The 17,433-nt window shown below is 36.8% G+C and overlaps 1 protein-coding gene across 2 annotated transcripts; it reads left to right on the top strand.

Moving 5' to 3' along the window:
• The first annotated feature begins 2,070 nt into the window (after positions 1-2,070).
• SNX10 (sorting nexin 10) lies at positions 2,071-16,422 on the top strand. Of its 2 annotated transcripts, none has more exons than XM_072412501.1 (5): positions 2,071-2,224; positions 3,623-3,723; positions 5,388-5,486; positions 14,131-14,334; positions 15,190-16,422. In XM_072412501.1, the coding sequence occupies exons 1-5, from the start codon at positions 2,129-2,131 to the stop codon at positions 15,299-15,301; spliced, it is 612 nt and encodes a 203-aa protein (XP_072268602.1). In that variant the 5' UTR covers positions 2,071-2,128; the 3' UTR covers positions 15,302-16,422. The 2 variants fall into 2 exon arrangements, with proteins under 2 accessions (XP_072268602.1, XP_072268601.1); XM_072412500.1 differs by having other exon boundaries at positions 15,187-16,422.
• Positions 16,423-17,433: the final 1,011 nt, after the last annotated feature.

The raw sequence follows: 17,433 nt of genomic DNA, 5'->3' as shown, positions 1-17,433 counted from the left end.
TGCAGGGCGTGTCTATTCCTGAGCCAAACTGAAAGTAAAAAGCCTGCACTGAACAAAGAAGCAAGCTGCTGATCCCTGCCCTAACGGAGATCCCTGCACTTAATTACGGGTAAGTGATCAGAAGGGGACAATGGAGTCAATGTAATAGAGTGATCAGAAGGGGACAATCATTTCATAGTGATCAGAAGGGGACAATCATTGCATAGAGTGATCAGAAGGGGACAGTCAATGGCATAGAGTGATCAGAAGGGGAATATGAACGGCACATGAGTGATCAGAAGGGGACAATCAATGGAACATGAGTGATCATGAGTGACTTTCAACAATAAATGTGTACTGTAGTCTTCTTCATGGAAAAATAAGACATCCCCTGAAAATAAGACCTAGTGTGTTTTTGGGAGCCAAAAAAAATATAAGACAGTGTCTTATTTTCGGGGAAACACGGTATCTGCAGGACACCCATGGTGGCACTATGTTCAGGGGGCATTTACTATGTGCCTTCCCCCTAAAATGCCAAAGCACCCCCTGATCCCTTCTAGGAGGTGTGTGCCACAATGTTTGAGAATTGCTGCACTAGAGGTTCGTATATCTAAAAGAGAATGGACAGAGCTACATTTAGCATTTTGCTGCCCTGGACTTTGTATGTTATGCAGTGGTGCTTAAGGGTAAGAAAATGAACATTTTTCTTGTCCTGTGATTTATGTGATGTTGGATAAATATATTTATTTAATATATTTTTCATTTTTAAGGCAATTTAAATTCTTCTGATTTTATAGTTCTTTGCTATCCCTCTTTGGTATACATTTACTCACACCACTATATTTTGCCAGTAAGGGGTTTCACTTTGAAGTAATGTCTCTCTACATGTGTGGCCTCACCTAGCATTTGAGAGTCTGCCACATGTCACTGTTCAACAGTGTTCTAAAGGAGATAAAAAAACTATATGAAGTCTAATTTTTGTTCCTTAAAATAGAGCCTGCCTTAGCAGTCAGTGCAATGGACTGGTTGTTAATGTCATTAACATTGTTTTTCTTAAAGACCAATGCAAACTATGTACAAAATGCTCTGCAGGAGAAGGGTACATTTTATGCCACTCAGTGTTTATTTGTACGTTGTGGACTGAATGTTTTCTGTCTGCACTGAGAATCTAATGCTGGCATTTCAATGTCAGGATAAAAAAGGAAAAATGCCTCAACGCACACCATATGCTCTGAACTATAAATTTGACCTTGACTGACCAACTGAACTTTGTCACCTGAACTCTAAAAGTCAGCCTATCCCCTGAAATAAATATTTCCTACTAGTCTAGAAACCCAATCCTTAACCTATCCCTAACACTTAGAATTAACCCTTGGCCCTTTTAGTGGAACAAACTTCTTTGGACCCTCTGGCAAGTTATATATGTCCCTTTCTTTCCCTGCTGTTACCAGTACACAAAGTTGGAAAATCCAAAAGTTTCATTTAGACAGCAAAATAGATTTTGCCCCCTTTTCCCCTCTCCACACGCTGTAAATTACCCTTTAATTGACTCTTCTCAATGTGTTGTTATTGGTATTAGTATTGATATCAGTAGTATTGCCTATGTTTTGATGCTTTTTGGTATTATGCCTAAACTCTATTTAATGTACAGTGCTGCGTATTATGTTTGGCACTATAATAAATCCTGTTTAATAATAACTCCAGGTGCTCTTCTATCAGGTACTAGGGGGAATGAACACGGATTGGGGGATTGTCTTTTTGTTTGAACTAATACAACACAAACCATAATGTGGTATATACAGCACTCGTAGACCCATCAGTTGGGAAACTCTTTTTTTTTTAAATGAGCATTTTGGCCTAACATTTAATAATAGGATGTTGTATGTACTAATGTTTATTTTACTTAAATAATTACTTGCTTTACTGTATGTAATCTGGGAAAGAAAAAAACCCCAACCCTTCCCCTTTTGAAACTCCTCTTGGCTTTGAGCACACAGAATTTCCAAACTGCTTGGTCTGATGACTTCAGTTTTTTTTTCCCCTCCTTTCTCCCTCCCCTCTGAACCTTTTAAGAGTTGACTTCCTACTTCATACTTCATTTAGAAATTTTTTGCAGGCTTCACATTGCACAGCTCTCTAATCCTGTACTATGCATTTACAGGAATCAATCTATATCTGGGTCCGAGACCCCAAGATACAAAAAGAAGACTGGTACTCTTATCTGGATTATGAAATCTGCATTCATGTAAGTACACCTAGAACACCTGATTTTGTGTTGAAAAAAGTGAACATAGTACAATAGGTTGTTGCATTAGTAATTGTATATATGTATAAAGCTGTAGTTATGTCTCACTACAATTTACAGGGTACAGATCAAAATGTCTTTGTGATTAGCTTTTTAGTATTATTTTGTTATTTTTTTCTTTTATAAATTTAGTATTTTAAGCAGGAAGATCAGACTACTGCTGTAACCCAAAATATACTAATTCATCTTTAGCATTTCTTATGAGTAAGCATAACATGAAACATTTCTCTTTAAGGTCTTTCAGTGTTTTGATGCTGGCTGCAATGTGGCCATAATGAAAATATTACACAGTACATATTGATATTAATACTTTATTAGTTTCTTTGATTATTTTGGGGTTTATAACACTTTATTTTCCTTCCAACAATTAACCCCACAATCTGTAAAGCTTTATTTGAACTGGAAATAAGGCACAGTATCAAACTAGTTTAAATGACAATCTTTTTAGTTTTATTTTGTTTTTTATGTTGTGAATACCTATGTATCATTAACACTTTGACTGTCTATTACTCCAGCTTTAATGGACTTTCTACTTTAATGTATTTCTGCATGACCTTCAAATACTATTTTACAATATATTTTTTTAGCTACGAATGGTAATATTTGATGTTTATAGTATGGGTTTTCTATGTATTAGGAGCCTGTCTCTTTTGGTAAAGATACTGTTGTGTTTTGTAACCTAATATTGTACAATCACTCGGATTTACCAAGATTATGTAAACCGTTTCTGGCTCCCCAATTATACATTCACTGCTAGTAACTATATGTCCTTCTGACCTTTCTCCCTGATTGCGTTTCAAAATTGTCCCATGAACAAGAGGAAAAAGAGGGGAGATCCTTTAGTGGGTAGACACCTGTTATAGGAACAACTGTCAGGAATTTTCCCTAAATTTGAGAGATTTTTATTACATTCCTATCTTCTCTGGGACAAAAAGTGAAGCACCTAAACCACAGGAAGAAAAGCCAATGAACATTTAGCCTAGGTGTGTTTTTGTTTGATTGGGGGCAGAGGCGGGTTTCATTGAATAGAGTAGTGTTAGATCTAATTTACATGGAGGTTTTTGTGATATTTCAAATGCAAGGCAAAACTCCCTCTCACACCCTTTATACAAAAGTCCTTGGTATTGGTCCTAGCCACAGGTATCCTTAAGATGGGAAGATTCTGTATGCAGACAATTTGCATAACATTTGCATTACATTTCCTACTCAGGCAGTCTGTAGTATAAGGGAATATCGGAGTAGATATTAATAAAGTTTCATCAACACTTCCATTATTATGTTAAATATTATGCCAAGAGAAATGTACAGAGTACTTATCCTTCTATTTCTCACTTACAGACAAACAGCATGTGCTTCACAATGAAAACCTCTCGAGTCAGAAGGCGGTTTCGTGAATTTGTATGGCTACGTCAGAAGCTTCAGAGCAATGCAGTGTTAATGTAAGCTTTCCTACATCTGTCTTCTAATCAACATTTCCATCTTGAGAGAATGATTGTGACATGTTAGCACCGGGTTTTTTTGGTTTTAAAGTCACTTTTCAGGATTGGTATTATTGCAAATGGCCAAAAGTATGAGCATGTCCTACAAATGAAGTTCATGTGGAAAATGGTAGGTCTGGTTTAATGATGTCACTTTGTGAATTTTCTTCCCCTTTGAGTGACAAATAGGCAGGGGTGTAGTGAGGCGGGCCGTGCCCCCCCCTTTTTTTTTTTTTTTTTTTTTTTTTTTACACCACTACAACCCTGACCCCAACTCAAAAGAAAATTGGTAAGCTACAGTGAAAATCCTAATTATGCATAGGCATTCCTGTGTCTAACAGTCTTAATAGTCTCATTGCTGGACACTCTGGTATGGGGAAGCAAAGCTCTGCCCCTACCAATATGGCCACCTCCACCCAGTGCAGGGTAAAGCAAGGCATGTCAGAAATAGAGCATTATTGGCTGCATCCAGACCATAAGTGTTATTGGTAACCAGCCCTTTTGCCCTTTGTCTTTTTCACAGCTCCCAGACTTAATTTCCTCTTTAGAGGTTGCAATATTGCTAAGAGTAACTGTAAAGGGGGGAGAGAAACTAAGAATTTCACAAACTGGAATGAATGTGAATCCTCTCTTTGAGGGCTTTCTTACGTTTGTTTAAGGGAAGATTAGGCTAAATTCCTTATTTTTTTGGCTCGATATAGGGCCTTATAATTGAACAAAAAGTACTTTTTACAGTTTTGCTTCTTTTTTTATTTAGATATGTGAACTAGAACAGCACAATATTATCAATCAATCTTGCCAACCTTTGCTTCTAGTTACACAAAACCAACCCCAAGGCTTGCACTGAGGAAACTGTATTGTGTAGCACAACAGGAAGCAGGGCCTGCATATGCAATTGGCAAACAACCCTACTAGGCATATACAAAACTTGGAAACCAAATTAATTGGTAATTCTCAGGACAACTGATTGGATAGAGTTACATAGTCCCATCTTTCACATTGTTGAAAAAAAATCTAAAGTTTCTGCTGGGAAGAGAATAGATTTTTGTCCAAAATATGGTTTTCACAAACAAAGTTCTCCATATATCCCTGTGCAAAATTCATTGAGGGTCACAAGTCTGAAGTGGTTTACCGGCGTTCTCGTTAAAAATCCGATTTGTATGACCATTCGTACACAGCCTGACAGAATATCAGAAGCCACCTTATTAAGTCTTTTCTGATCTTTTTTGATTAATTCTGGTAATTTTTATCAGTCTTGATCAGAGCTTAAAAATTTGTACTAGGGTGTATATCAGGCTAAAGACTGGCCAGTATGGGGTTCAGCCCTGCTAAGCTCCAGCTAAAACTCACACTGTGAGAAGAAAAAAAGCAAAACTTTGGCTATCATAAACTCTTACACTATTTTCATAGACCAGGTCTAATAATAAACAGGATTTATATAGCACCAACATATTACACAGTGTTGTACATTAAATAGGGGTTGCAAATTACAGTGACACAGAAGGAATAGAGGATCCTGCCCCGAAGAGCTTACAATCTAGGTCTAAGCATTGTCTATTGTCATAATGTATTATATATATATATATGTGTTTAGGCTAAGACTATTTTTTTTTCTTTTTATTTAGAGATCTGCCGGAATTGCCACCTAAAACCCCATTCTTCAACATCAATAAAACACAGAACGTGGAACAGCGCATCCGTGGCTTGCAGGAGTTCCTAAATAAGTAAGTGTGTGATTATAATACTGCTCATCAGATTGTTCATGTGCGGTGTTACAGGGCCATCTAGTGGTGGTCCCAGGACTGTCTCACCCTTATTCCAATTCTCTTTGTTGAAACACCCATCCCCCATTGTTCAATCGGGCACTGAAAAGGAAGCTTTAGAAACACTGTGAGGAGGAGCGGTGCTACACAGGGCACAGAAGGGGTTATTTAATTGCAAATTACTTCTTTCTGCTATATGCTTTATTTTCATTAAGGAAGTCCACAAATCCTTTCAAATGGAGAAAGCTGGGGTGTCGCTAGTGTGTAGAAATCAATGCTGCTGTATTGGTGGGCCTCAGATTCTTTCTCCTACAAATGGAAGTATTCTCTTTGGGCTTGATCAGGACTTATTTATCGGGTCTTGACTGGACCGCCGGTCCTGCAGGCTCTGTCTGATTTTTTTTTTTTTTTTTTTCCCTCTTTTTTAGGCTAGTTGTGTCGCTGGTTTGTTCTATAAGAACAGCAAAAGATTAGGCTATCTGTGTTGCTATGACTAATACAATATTAAACAAAAACCTTGCCTAAAGTGCACCTAAAACCAAAGTAGGACAAAGAAAGCAGCGAAAATCCTTTTGAGTTGTTAGCAAATTGTTAGAGAAATGTTATGAAGTCACGTTCCTGTGATGGCTGCCCAGAAAACTGTCTAAATGCCCGACAGGGAGCTGGCCATACTCTGCTCTCTTGTGGTTTTATTGGTAGCATGGCTGATCTAGCTCGTCCCAGCCACTCAGAAGGAGGTGGTGGGGCTGGTTTGGCTCCCAAAGAAGTTTTTGATGTCAATAGGGCAGGGTCTTTATTTTTAGATGTTTACCAAGTTGAATTGATATCTTTTATGCCTATATTCATCTTGGACCATCTTGCACTGCCCTGCCTTTGGATGCCACATCTATATGCTATCGGTCTAATATGCATAGTCCATAGTTATGTCATGGCATGTTTTTTGGATGTGAGAGGAAACTGGAGTACACGGAAGAAACCCACTCAAACACAGGGAGAGCCTGCAAACTCCATGCAGATAAAGTCCTGGCTGAGATTCGAGCCTGGTACCTTGCACTGCAAAGGCCAGAGCACTAACCTCTGAGCCACGATGCTAACTCTATTGTTAATTGATCACTTTCAAAATACCTCTGTCCTGCTGAATAAAAGTCTCATCCTGCTGCACACTGTAAGTTCCATACAAGGTGCATTAAACCTTGCAGCTAGGTATATTAAGCTCACTTTGCTGACCTCTTCCATCAGCCACAATCTTAATGCTAAACAGAGAACATCTCATGCTAACTGGTACAATGAAAATACAGCTTAAATTAAATCTGCACATTTTTAAAAATCTTCAAATACAATTGAGGAGTCACTGGCTCAGTATAGGGACTTGGTATTTTACCCATGCAAAGCAGGATGTATGCGGGTGAAGCAGGAGGGGTGTTGGATTGGTTGGATTTAGTTTTACCGTACTACCTTTCTTTCCCAAGTGTGCTGAAATAGTTTCTCCAACAGATCCCTTATTGTTTCCACACTTCATTGGATTTAAGTGGCTGTGTTTTGCTTATTTGCAGTTTTTAGCCGATTTGTTCACACTTTCCATCTTTCTTTTGCCTCCTATATTATACTATACATGCAAGAAGTCATGTGGTGAAAATATAGAATTATGCATGCATGTTTCACCACTTAAAATTGATTCTAGAAACTTGCATGCTTTTAGCTAAAACAGCATTTGGAACATGAGATGCATTTTTATGCCATTTTAAACTCTCCTAAAAAAGCCAATTGTTGCATCAATTTTGTTCTAGAATATTCTGTTCTGTTCTACAGACGTCATAGGCCCGTGATTGGTCAATGTTATGGCAGTCAGTCTGTATATAGTCGGTCTATGAGACCGCTATAGAATGTTGTACTGAGCAAGAAGTATATATAAGCTGTAAACTGCAGAGCCATCCAATGTCTATAGCAGACCAGAGAAAAGTGTTATTGGAGCACAAAGTTATGAAAAGACCATTGCTTGTGCCACACAACTGGCTGACCTCAGAATGCCATCCAGGTAACAATCACTAAGCAAATTCTGGGATACTTTTTATGACATCTGTCTCTGCTGTGAGTCACATAATTATCAACAATTGTCTGTTCAAAGTAACCCTAGAAGATAGCTTTGAAAAATATACATTTGCTTGTAGTTGGAAAGCCATAGACTGGGAGGGCACCAAATGCACATTATCCCAGGGCATGAAACGCAGCTATAAGGATAGAAATTTATAAGAATCATAGATGGCTGCTTTCAGATAAATGCTACAGAGTGACTTGGCATGGGGAAGCAATGAGAAATTTATTTATTTGCAATAATGACTGTTTATACTTTAAACCTTAGGACTTTGATAAACATATATATTTTTTTACATATCTATACATATAGTCAACAATGATATGTAAAAAAACTAGATTTTTTTTTAAGTACAATCTGTAATTCTTGAGTCGATGCTTTGTGCATTATAAAATTAAAGGCATATAAGTGCACAATTACATTAGTGCTTTTCTAGGCAGCGGTACAGATCATACCTTTTTTTTCCAGTTCCGTATGGCTGCGTACACACGTGCAATAATTGTCATTGGAAAGAATTGTGAAAGAACCTTTCTAATGACAAAGACTGAACAAGCGCTGTACATACAGCACTGTTCTGCTCTATGTAGAGGGGAGAACGATGGAGCTGCTCTCTCTCCCCTTTAATTTTGTCACGATCATTCCTTGTCCATGGCTCTGCCAGAGCGGTTGTCTGAACAAGTGCCGTATGCATGCCAGATTCTCGTCTCATATCAGCCCTAAGATGATTATTGGACAAGAATCGTCTGACCTGTGTTTGTAGCCTAAGTTTTTATACACCCCTAGTAGCCTAAGTTTTTTATAACTTTCAAATCGGCACAGCCTCATAAAGATTTGTGAATTTTTTTTTCTATTCAATCACCCAATCTTGTGGGAGCAAAAATCATTTCCCCCCCTTCTTTGCATATTGTATGAATATTTCTTTTCAATTTTTTATCTTAACAGTCCTTAACATACATGAATTTATAAGGTGTTAAAGTGAAAAAAAGGAGCTTGAATTCAGCCAAAAAAATGTTGTTAGATAACTAGTTTAAACATTAATACAAAAGTAAAACTACCAAGAAAATACACACCAACATTCTCTACACATTAATGTAAAGGTGTAATTTATGTGAGTGTATATTAATAATGCCTTTGTACTAATGTGACATTTCATGGCCTGTGGTGTCCAGGCTGGTTATGTGCTTTAACATATATGTACTATCTAACATATATGTACTATAATCTATTGGTATGGTTCCATCTGGAGTGACATAGTACCACTGGCAGATTACTATCCTTACTTTATACTTATGAAGATTTAATTATGTTGGTTTAAAATTACACTCATGTTTTCTATAATTTACATTCACTACTCTGTGAACTTTTCCCTTCCATGTATAAATGGTCTTTGATTTTCCAGCTACTGCTTTATTACTCTGGTTATTTATCCCTTTGAACTGGCCTGCCCACACAGCAGCCTTATTTTATTTTGTATGACTTGCTTCTGCATGCCGGACATAACACGTGAAATCCAATATTTACAGCCATAAAGCAGTGAAGTGCTTTCTCCCAGTAACCGCTGGGAATGCTCATGTTTTATGTGCAGAATAGAAATCTGGGTGTGTACGGTCTCAGGACTTTACCCAGTATGCTCAGTAGAGGGCGCCAAGACACTGACAGTTCACCCTGCTTCATTGTTAGAATGATTTCATGTGCCAATTAACCCATTTCATAAAAAAAGCAGCAGATGGGTTGCTTCCTGTGTTTTTATGGCCACATAGTACCTATGCATTAAATCATATGTATACTTCTTTTTACCAAGAGAGTTCAGAGGAGCCATGTGCTTCAAGTCTGCTAATACAGAGGCTCATAGGGCTGCTTGAGACTTTCAGTGTTTGAAAGAGAAGATCCAGGGCCACCATGGTGCAGGGGGGTCACAAAGCTGCTGTTCCAAAAGGCTTTGAGCTGGAACAAAATAGTCTTTAAGGTCGTAAAGCGAGCTCCAGCAGGTTTCCTTAAGCATAAATAAAAATGTTATTTTGTTTAATTTTTGGGTACAGGATGAGTGTATAAATGTGTATGTATGTGTGTATATCTATCTATAAACCTTCAAAGCTGATCTATGACTGGTTTTATGTTTAGGCACACCATACCTTTTTTTTTTTTGCAAAGCATTAGTTGGTAAGTTTTTAACATTTTCCTGAAGTTGTCTATAGTTTTCTATTATTAATGGATTGGTAATATCTGATCTGCATGGTAAAACCTACTTACTGTCTGTTTTTGAAACTTGAACTCTGACCTGGCAAGCAGAGCATGAAGGTAGAGGTCTTTATGTTCTTGATTGGTTTTGCTTTATAGTAAAAGGGGTCTGGTTTTCTCCAAACTTACTTCTCTTGCTCTATCATGAGCGATTTTGTGAAAGATTCCCCCCCCCACCTCCTTCTTTCCTGCACCATTATTTTGGCTGCTGTGTTTGATGGGATCTCTAATTGACCCTTTAGAAAGTGTGAAAAAAATGCTTGTCCCTCATGTTGACCTCAGATGTTGGGATTCTATTTTGCATTATTGAGAACCTGGGTTTTCTGGATATCTGGGTGCTCCTAGGCTAAAACAAGCATGCAAGTAGCTTCCTTGGAGGTGCTTGCTAGTGAACCAAAGACCACCTTCATTTCTTCCATCTGCCTATTTATGGCATCCAAAGGAGAACTGAGGGAAAGATACAACATTCAATAATCAAAGTAAAAGGCTATAATTGTGTACACTGCTATTTTTGGGGGTTCTGAATGTCAAGCTTCACAATGTGTGATTCCATTTCCCTTAAAATAAGTGCTTTGATCTGCAGTGTGGGCATTTGTAGTATTCAGTAAATGTAGCACTGCAATATATATTATACAAATGTGCATTTGACCTGATACTGGGTACACTTTGGACTACCTTGTTTAACACCGTCTCAACAAAAATGGTGTCAGTGTGGTGGTGTAAGATGTGTAATGCTGTAGGTGCTGAGTGATAACACTTTACTAAGGTTTGTATAGGCTAGATTTTAGATTTCAGTCTTCAAATGCATGTATGTTAAAAGCCTTATAAACTTTATCAGAGAATATAAAAGGAAATGTTCTTGTTTACCGAAAGCCACCAGACTCTGCGTGTCTCTGTGTGGTTAATAAAATAGATAATCTATTTGGGATGGCAATGGAAATAATAAATTTTTCTGCAGACAGATAAGTATTGGTGTTTTAGAGATATAAACTTGTGTCTACATCTGCTGGGTCTATAGTAATTTCCTGTTCATAGTTTGTGTGTATGTGTACCAAAGCTATCTCAAGGTCTGTGCCGGGGACACTACCTGCCCACATTTTGTATAATGTAGTAATTTATGCTGCAAAAAATCTATATAATAAAGCTAAATACCTTGTGTCATGAAAGCACATTTTCGAATGTTAATTTGGCAGCTTATTAGAGCTGTGTAAGCTTGCACAATTAGTGGTTTTAATTTGAAGAACTTGCATTTCTGGTAATTATCTGGAGTACCTGTTACCTAGTCATTCGAGATAATCTTGGTCATATTCCTGCAGGCATTTCTGCTGTTAACCTTGTTGGACTTTGCTATAGAAAGCACTAAAGAAATACAATGTTTAAAGACCCTTATTGAGCAAATCGTAATGCTAACTTTTAAGTATGAACTGCAAATATTTAACAGAAAATTATTAAAAATATTTAGAGCAAATTGCAAATAAGAACAGCAGGAACCCACAGCCTGCCTACTGTCTAATACCCCATTTGAAACCAAGGTCAGACTTGGAACATGCCAATGTGTGTAATGAACAAGACCAGGTCAGCATCATAGGACCGTTTTACTAATCTAAAAGTACACATTTCATAGGTAAATGTGGAATGCAGGTTCTGGCCTTTTTATTCATGGACTTTAAATAAGCTTGCAGCAAATCCAACTTTATGAAAAAGACCAAATGTTCTTTTAATGTCCAGTTGTTTTATAACAACAAATGAGACGCTCCATAGTTCTGTTGCACAGCACGTAATTTCCTGGAAGCAATGAACATCAGAACAAATAGGATAAGCCTTCCCAGCTAGGGTAAGGAAAGCAAGAAAAACCTGGTCGATGTTCCAACCTCTCATGATTCTAATCAAAAGAGAGAATATAAGGTGACTTTGAGTATATGTTAAATTTGGATGTTTGTGGTTAAACACTACTGAAAGCATCAGAAGTTGACATGATGGTACTGTAGTTTGTAGATGAGATTAATACTTTGTTTTGCTGATTGCTGCTGTAGAATTAGGTCCAGGATCTGGAACTGCTGCTCTGCTACCACAAAGTGTAAGTGCCCTTGTAATCAGGTCTTTCGCCTTGGTACCATTGTAACGTTTTTTTTTTTTTAAATGCTGAATTTAGTGGCAGTTAACATAATGTGTAATGTTTAGCATAATGTGTAATGTTTCGCTAGTGAGTTTGTTTTTGGCTTTTGAGTCGCATCCATCTCCTTTTTATTTGCTGCTTATGGGTTATGAATTGTCTTTTCCAAGTTCCCCTTGCCACACGAGTTCTGGCGATGTATTCTGCATTATTATGTGCATCTTGGGCATTGCTGTAGAAATTCTTTGGTGGCCAGTAAATGATCTCTTTCCTTCTCCTGCGTTCTTGCTGCCAACTCTCCAGACTCCAAATTCTTTCTGTCTACTCCTGATTCATTGGCACACATGGCTGTTATAATGATTTAAACCAGGCTTTGCCAATACTTGTTTTTTAAAGAGACTGTTTGTTATGTGGCACACTAGATATTTATTTGAAAGATATATAGATTACATTGTAGTTAAGATGACAGAAGTATTATTCACCAGAAACCTCTACAGCTACGATAATTTGCTTTCGTATAAATTTACATGATAAATATGGCCCTTGGTGTCTTAAGAGAACCATTACAGTGCAAACATCATTTACAGTCATTTGTAACTGTAGTGTATTGACCAGATCTACACGGAGACCATAAGCAGTATGATGCTGAGGAATGCGAGCAGAGATGCACAGGACAGAAAGAACAGGTTGAACTTGTGACACCTTAGGATGGAGATGCTACATCTTCTATTATTGAAGTGTCCTTTAAGACCTCATGCAGCAAACAACTGGAATACCGGAGGCTTTCATTGCATTTCATACATGGCTCATATAGTGGAGTTCTAAGTGACACAGACTGTATTCTAAAAAATTAGCCTAATGAAGGGAAATTACAAAATCAGGGTTATCTTCAAAACATTCAAAAAAGTGTATGAAATTGTGACTTCAGCTACGTCATGCCTGTCCAATTGAAAGCAAAATCACCCATCTTCCTAAAAAATCGGTAGGAAGACAGAGATTTGCATATAAATGCAGCTGCTCATACCTGGGATTTTGGTTCACTATTCAGATATGGATTTTACTGAAAGCTACATCAGCCTATGAATGCTTTATCTTCATCTTAGGTGGTGCCCAGGTCTGTGATTGGTTACCTTAAATGTTGTACTTGGTTGTGATTTGTCTTTATGGATGCACCATGTACACAATAAAAAGAATTAAAACTGAGCCCTCATATTTTTTTGGCTTGCACCAGGTTATTTAGCCAACCTTAAACAATGTTTGTGTCCCCCAAAGCAATCTAGCTAGCGAAATAAAGTTTAAAAGTTACCTTTACATTCCATCACTAATTGCCTTTAGTCTTTTGTACATTTTAATTTTCCAGATGTGAATCCCTTTGCAGGTATCAGCCTTAGAGTAATGATCTGTCGGTGCATTTTCCATTTTGATAAGGGCATAATATTATCTATGCATTCTAATGCACAATTTTCAATGAGTGTTAACGCATGTATAAGTTTTACTATTTTTTTTTTTCTGCCAATGCGTGGGAAAGGCTTTGGATAGCACTTGTCGACCAGCGTAATTTCAGTTAGGTAGCTTTAAGGTCACAGGGTTGCAGGCTCTGTCTGGAACATAAATGCTGAAATCTCACCAACTCATCGAGTCATTGAAAATGATGAGGATTCGTCATGTTGTTGTTCATGGTGTGAGAATGTGAGAACCTCTGTCAGGTTTTCTCTGTAGTCTTTGCCCCATCAGTAATATTCTGCACTACCAAAAAAAAGTTTAATTCCAACTTAATAAGAATGAAAAAGTATCCATATTAAGAAATAAAATGAAAAATCCATACTGAAAAAAAATCAAATAAGTCTAACACTCCAAAAAAAAATCTTTGGCTTAAGTTTTTGGTATAGTAGAAAAGGATAAGACCTCCTAGGGGTTTTACTGCAATCTTGGGCTCAGTTAGGTTTTCCTCATTTTACTTCCAATCTTCTAAAGTGTCAGCAAGAAGTAAGTGGGATTTTGCCTGCAGCAACACAATTACAAATACCATTTTTGATGTATACCTTTAAGTTTAAGTCATCCCCTTGAAATAATGTCGTGTGAATTTTTATCTTACTGCTTAACCAATATCATGTGGCAGAAATGGCCTTTAGTGGTAATTGCTTCCTCTCTTTCATTTGCAGGGTGGTACAATGCCCGCTATTACTCTCAGACAGTCGACTTCACCTTTTCCTGCAAACCCAGCTCACTCCAGAGGAAATAGAAGCTTGTGCATCCGGGCAGACCAAATACTCGGTGGCTGAAGCTATCCACAAGTTTGCCAGATCTAACCGGCGGTTTCCTGAGGAGGATGAGGAACAAATAAGCTGTAACTTAGCTCCTGAGAGGTACTTTCATGTGTGGTAGCCCCACTTATTTTCTGTTGTTGGTATAATACTTCGATAATGAAAAAATTAATTGACTGAGATTTTATTGAGCTGTGACAGGCTTCTCATAAGAGCCCTCGCACACCTCCACACTGAATTAATGGATGCAGTAGAAATTCAATTATCTGCATTCTGATTATGTGAATTTCATTTAGTCAGACTTGAATTATTCCCGTTTAAATTATCTGGTTTAAAAAAAAAAATCTAACCACACTCCAAATGGCTAATTAAAAGTCCAAATTTCCTGTCTCTCTTTTTGACTGGAGATAATTAAAGTTCTCCTCTGCTACTCAGCCTTGAGTGTGTTGTGAAAACCAATTTCCTTCCCCCCCACTCATCCCCTCCTTTGCTGCTCACCCTTCTTTTTGATCCCGATTATACCACCCCTAACTCTTAAATGGAACCTATATAGTGGTGTTTTTTGGTTAGCTATACAGGTGAATGTGATAACATTTAGTACACATTTGCCTGTGTACAGTGTTAATAATTTAATAGCTATGAGAGGTTTAATTACCTATGCCAGACTTTTGTGCTGTGTGTTCTGCTTAGTAATGCAGCACAGTGGTTATATTTTACATTCTTCTGATCTTAGTAGGTAGAAGTCTGTAGATTTATCAGTACGCTCATTTAACAAAATATGTGGTCGGGGTATACTAGGTGCAGTAGTTGGTAAGCAAGGATAAACTAGGAGTTGTCTTGAGAATTTGCAAATCTCTAAATATTGACTTTTTCTTACTGCTAAAATCATAATAAATTAAACCTTCTAAAAATACATTTTCTCTTTTAACATGTATCTTTACAATTTTATATCAGCAGTTTATCTGTGCTTGGACACAACAATGATGGATGTTTACCTGGAGGCTGCAAACCCAGCAAAGAACAAGGAGATACATGGAATAATGTCTTGACTCCATCACCTTCAGAGTAGACCTCTGACCAATCCCCCCCCCCCCGTCCTCTATAGACTCAAAGTGCAATTTTTTGGTTGTAATAGTTTTAATAACAAGTTATCATTAGCAAGTTTATAGATTAAGGCAGTGAATGGTCATTGTAGAAATCCAATGCAACTAGTTTTCATCCGTCAACAGAATACAGAATATTTTTACTGTACTTTAATGTTTGCCTTATAAAGTTAGCGCTTTTATGGTTAAGCACATACATACAGTATTACTCCAAAATGCCTTAAAGGGAATCAAAACTTGAGATATGCAAAGCAGTCCATTTCACTGGAAAAGAAGCTTGTGTTAAAGAGAATGAAGGAAAGATGAAGATACAAGCTTTACAGATGAATGTATTGATTTGATATATAACCGGCATAAAGTTTTTTTGTACAGGAAGTAGGAAATAGGTTATGTGTTCATTTTACTGAAAATAGCCATGTATATTTTATTTAAGCAATGGAGGAAAGTTAATGTTAAGATTTTCAATAAATAATCAGATGTAGACAGTTTTCATGTGACAATCATTTATTTCACCTTTTTAGGTTTACTTATATTTAGACATAGCTGGGAGTATTGCATTTCTTGTAGAACATATTTATTGTATAAGTGTAGTTTGTTACTGAGTTAAACAGGTACTTTTTTTATTAAGATATGCTTTATAGTAACCCAAAACAATGCATTTCATTTTTTTGGAGCACAAAAAATTATGAAAGTTGTTTGGTTACTGCAGATTACATCTTACCTGCCTTTATAAACGAGGGTTCTTTGTTGTAAAAGCAAAGCTTGTCTGTAAAGTCAAAAACACTGTCATTTTTATATATTTTCAGCTAATACAATTTTTACATTGTAATTCATTACCTGGATACATAAAGCAACCTCCTAACACATAATGGCAAACTGTACGCACTTTATGCCTGGTCAGGATAGCTGACCACAATGTGAAACACTGTGAGATGCTGTATAGTACTAGATTTGTGTATTTACTGTTCTCCCTGGAGAGGTGATGGCAATCTTCTTTTTGTTTTGCTCTGAATTTACTATGTATATTTTAAGGCTTTACATGTATATTTCCGTTGAATCTATGTGTCAATAAAGATTGTTACAGTAATCATGTTTGTGATGTCTTTCTCAAGATACAATAAATCGTTGTAGCACAGTGTGATGTACATTGTAATCTTTGTCATTATAGTTTGCTGATTAGGTTATTGTGGGTAATAGCTGTCCCAGAAAGTCTGGGCTACATTAGATTCTACAGTCAAATCTTAGTGTGGGGTAAGCTTTAAAGCCCTAATTTAGATTATAGAAAAGTGCACAATTAGTCTGCACTGTTCTAGAATAATACACACCATATGGGAACACTCACCTCTCACTAGCTAATGACCACCTAAGACAAGCTACTACATACACCACCATCCTAACCTGTATTATGATTGCATACTTATTACTGGGTTTGATTTGTGATATGTATTTTTAAAGTAAGAATAAAATAATGCAATTTGTACTGCATATAATTGAATAAATCAACACCACTGATCTTAGCTTTGTAAAAACCCATACTGTGTGTGTGTTTATGTATGTATGTATGTATGTATGTATATATGTATATATGTATATATATAGATATATAGATATATATGGATAAACTCCTCTAAATATTTAGAAGTAGACATCCACTTCATGAGCCTCTGCTAGATTTGTAGACGCAGGAACCATTGCATATCATGCAGTAAACATGAAAAGAAACAAGTGTATAGATTTAGGCTACTTTTGATCATATCAAAAGCAAATTTTGTTCACTTAAGTATACCCAATCTTGAACAGAAACAATTCACATAATTGGATAATTCAAATGAATATCTAAAAAATTAAGCTTCTTAACTAAAGTGTCCTCTCTTCATACAATACACGGTGTGAATGCTTAATTATGAATGCTAAAGCCAATTTCTGTTTTTATTTCTTCTCCACCTGGTTGGCAAAATGAAGAATTCTAACTCTCTTACACTTTATTATGTGAAGATTTTAAACGTTATAAATAAGCATCATTGATACAGCATCAAGGAATGAGATCTATGTATGAAATGCTTTCTTAGCTAGTGATTCCTGTGTCCTACATTCATTT

Source organism: Pyxicephalus adspersus, chromosome 5 (genome assembly GCF_032062135.1).
Source record: "Pyxicephalus adspersus chromosome 5, UCB_Pads_2.0, whole genome shotgun sequence".
NCBI classification, from domain to species: domain Eukaryota; kingdom Metazoa; phylum Chordata; class Amphibia; order Anura; family Pyxicephalidae; genus Pyxicephalus; species Pyxicephalus adspersus.
This window is presented reverse-complemented; position numbering and strand designations above follow the sequence as displayed.

Coding starts and splice junctions, on each gene's coding strand:
- SNX10 (XM_072412500.1), top strand. CDS start 2,129: ATGCATTTACAGGAATCAATCTATATCTGGGTCCGAGACCCCAAGATA. Junction 5,487..14,130: donor TTGCAGGAGTTCCTAAATAA/GTAAGTGTGTGA, acceptor TTTCATTTGCAG/GGTGGTACAATGCCCGCTAT. Junction 14,335..15,186: donor TGTAACTTAGCTCCTGAGAG/GTACTTTCATGT, acceptor ATTTTATATCAG/CAGTTTATCTGTGCTTGGAC.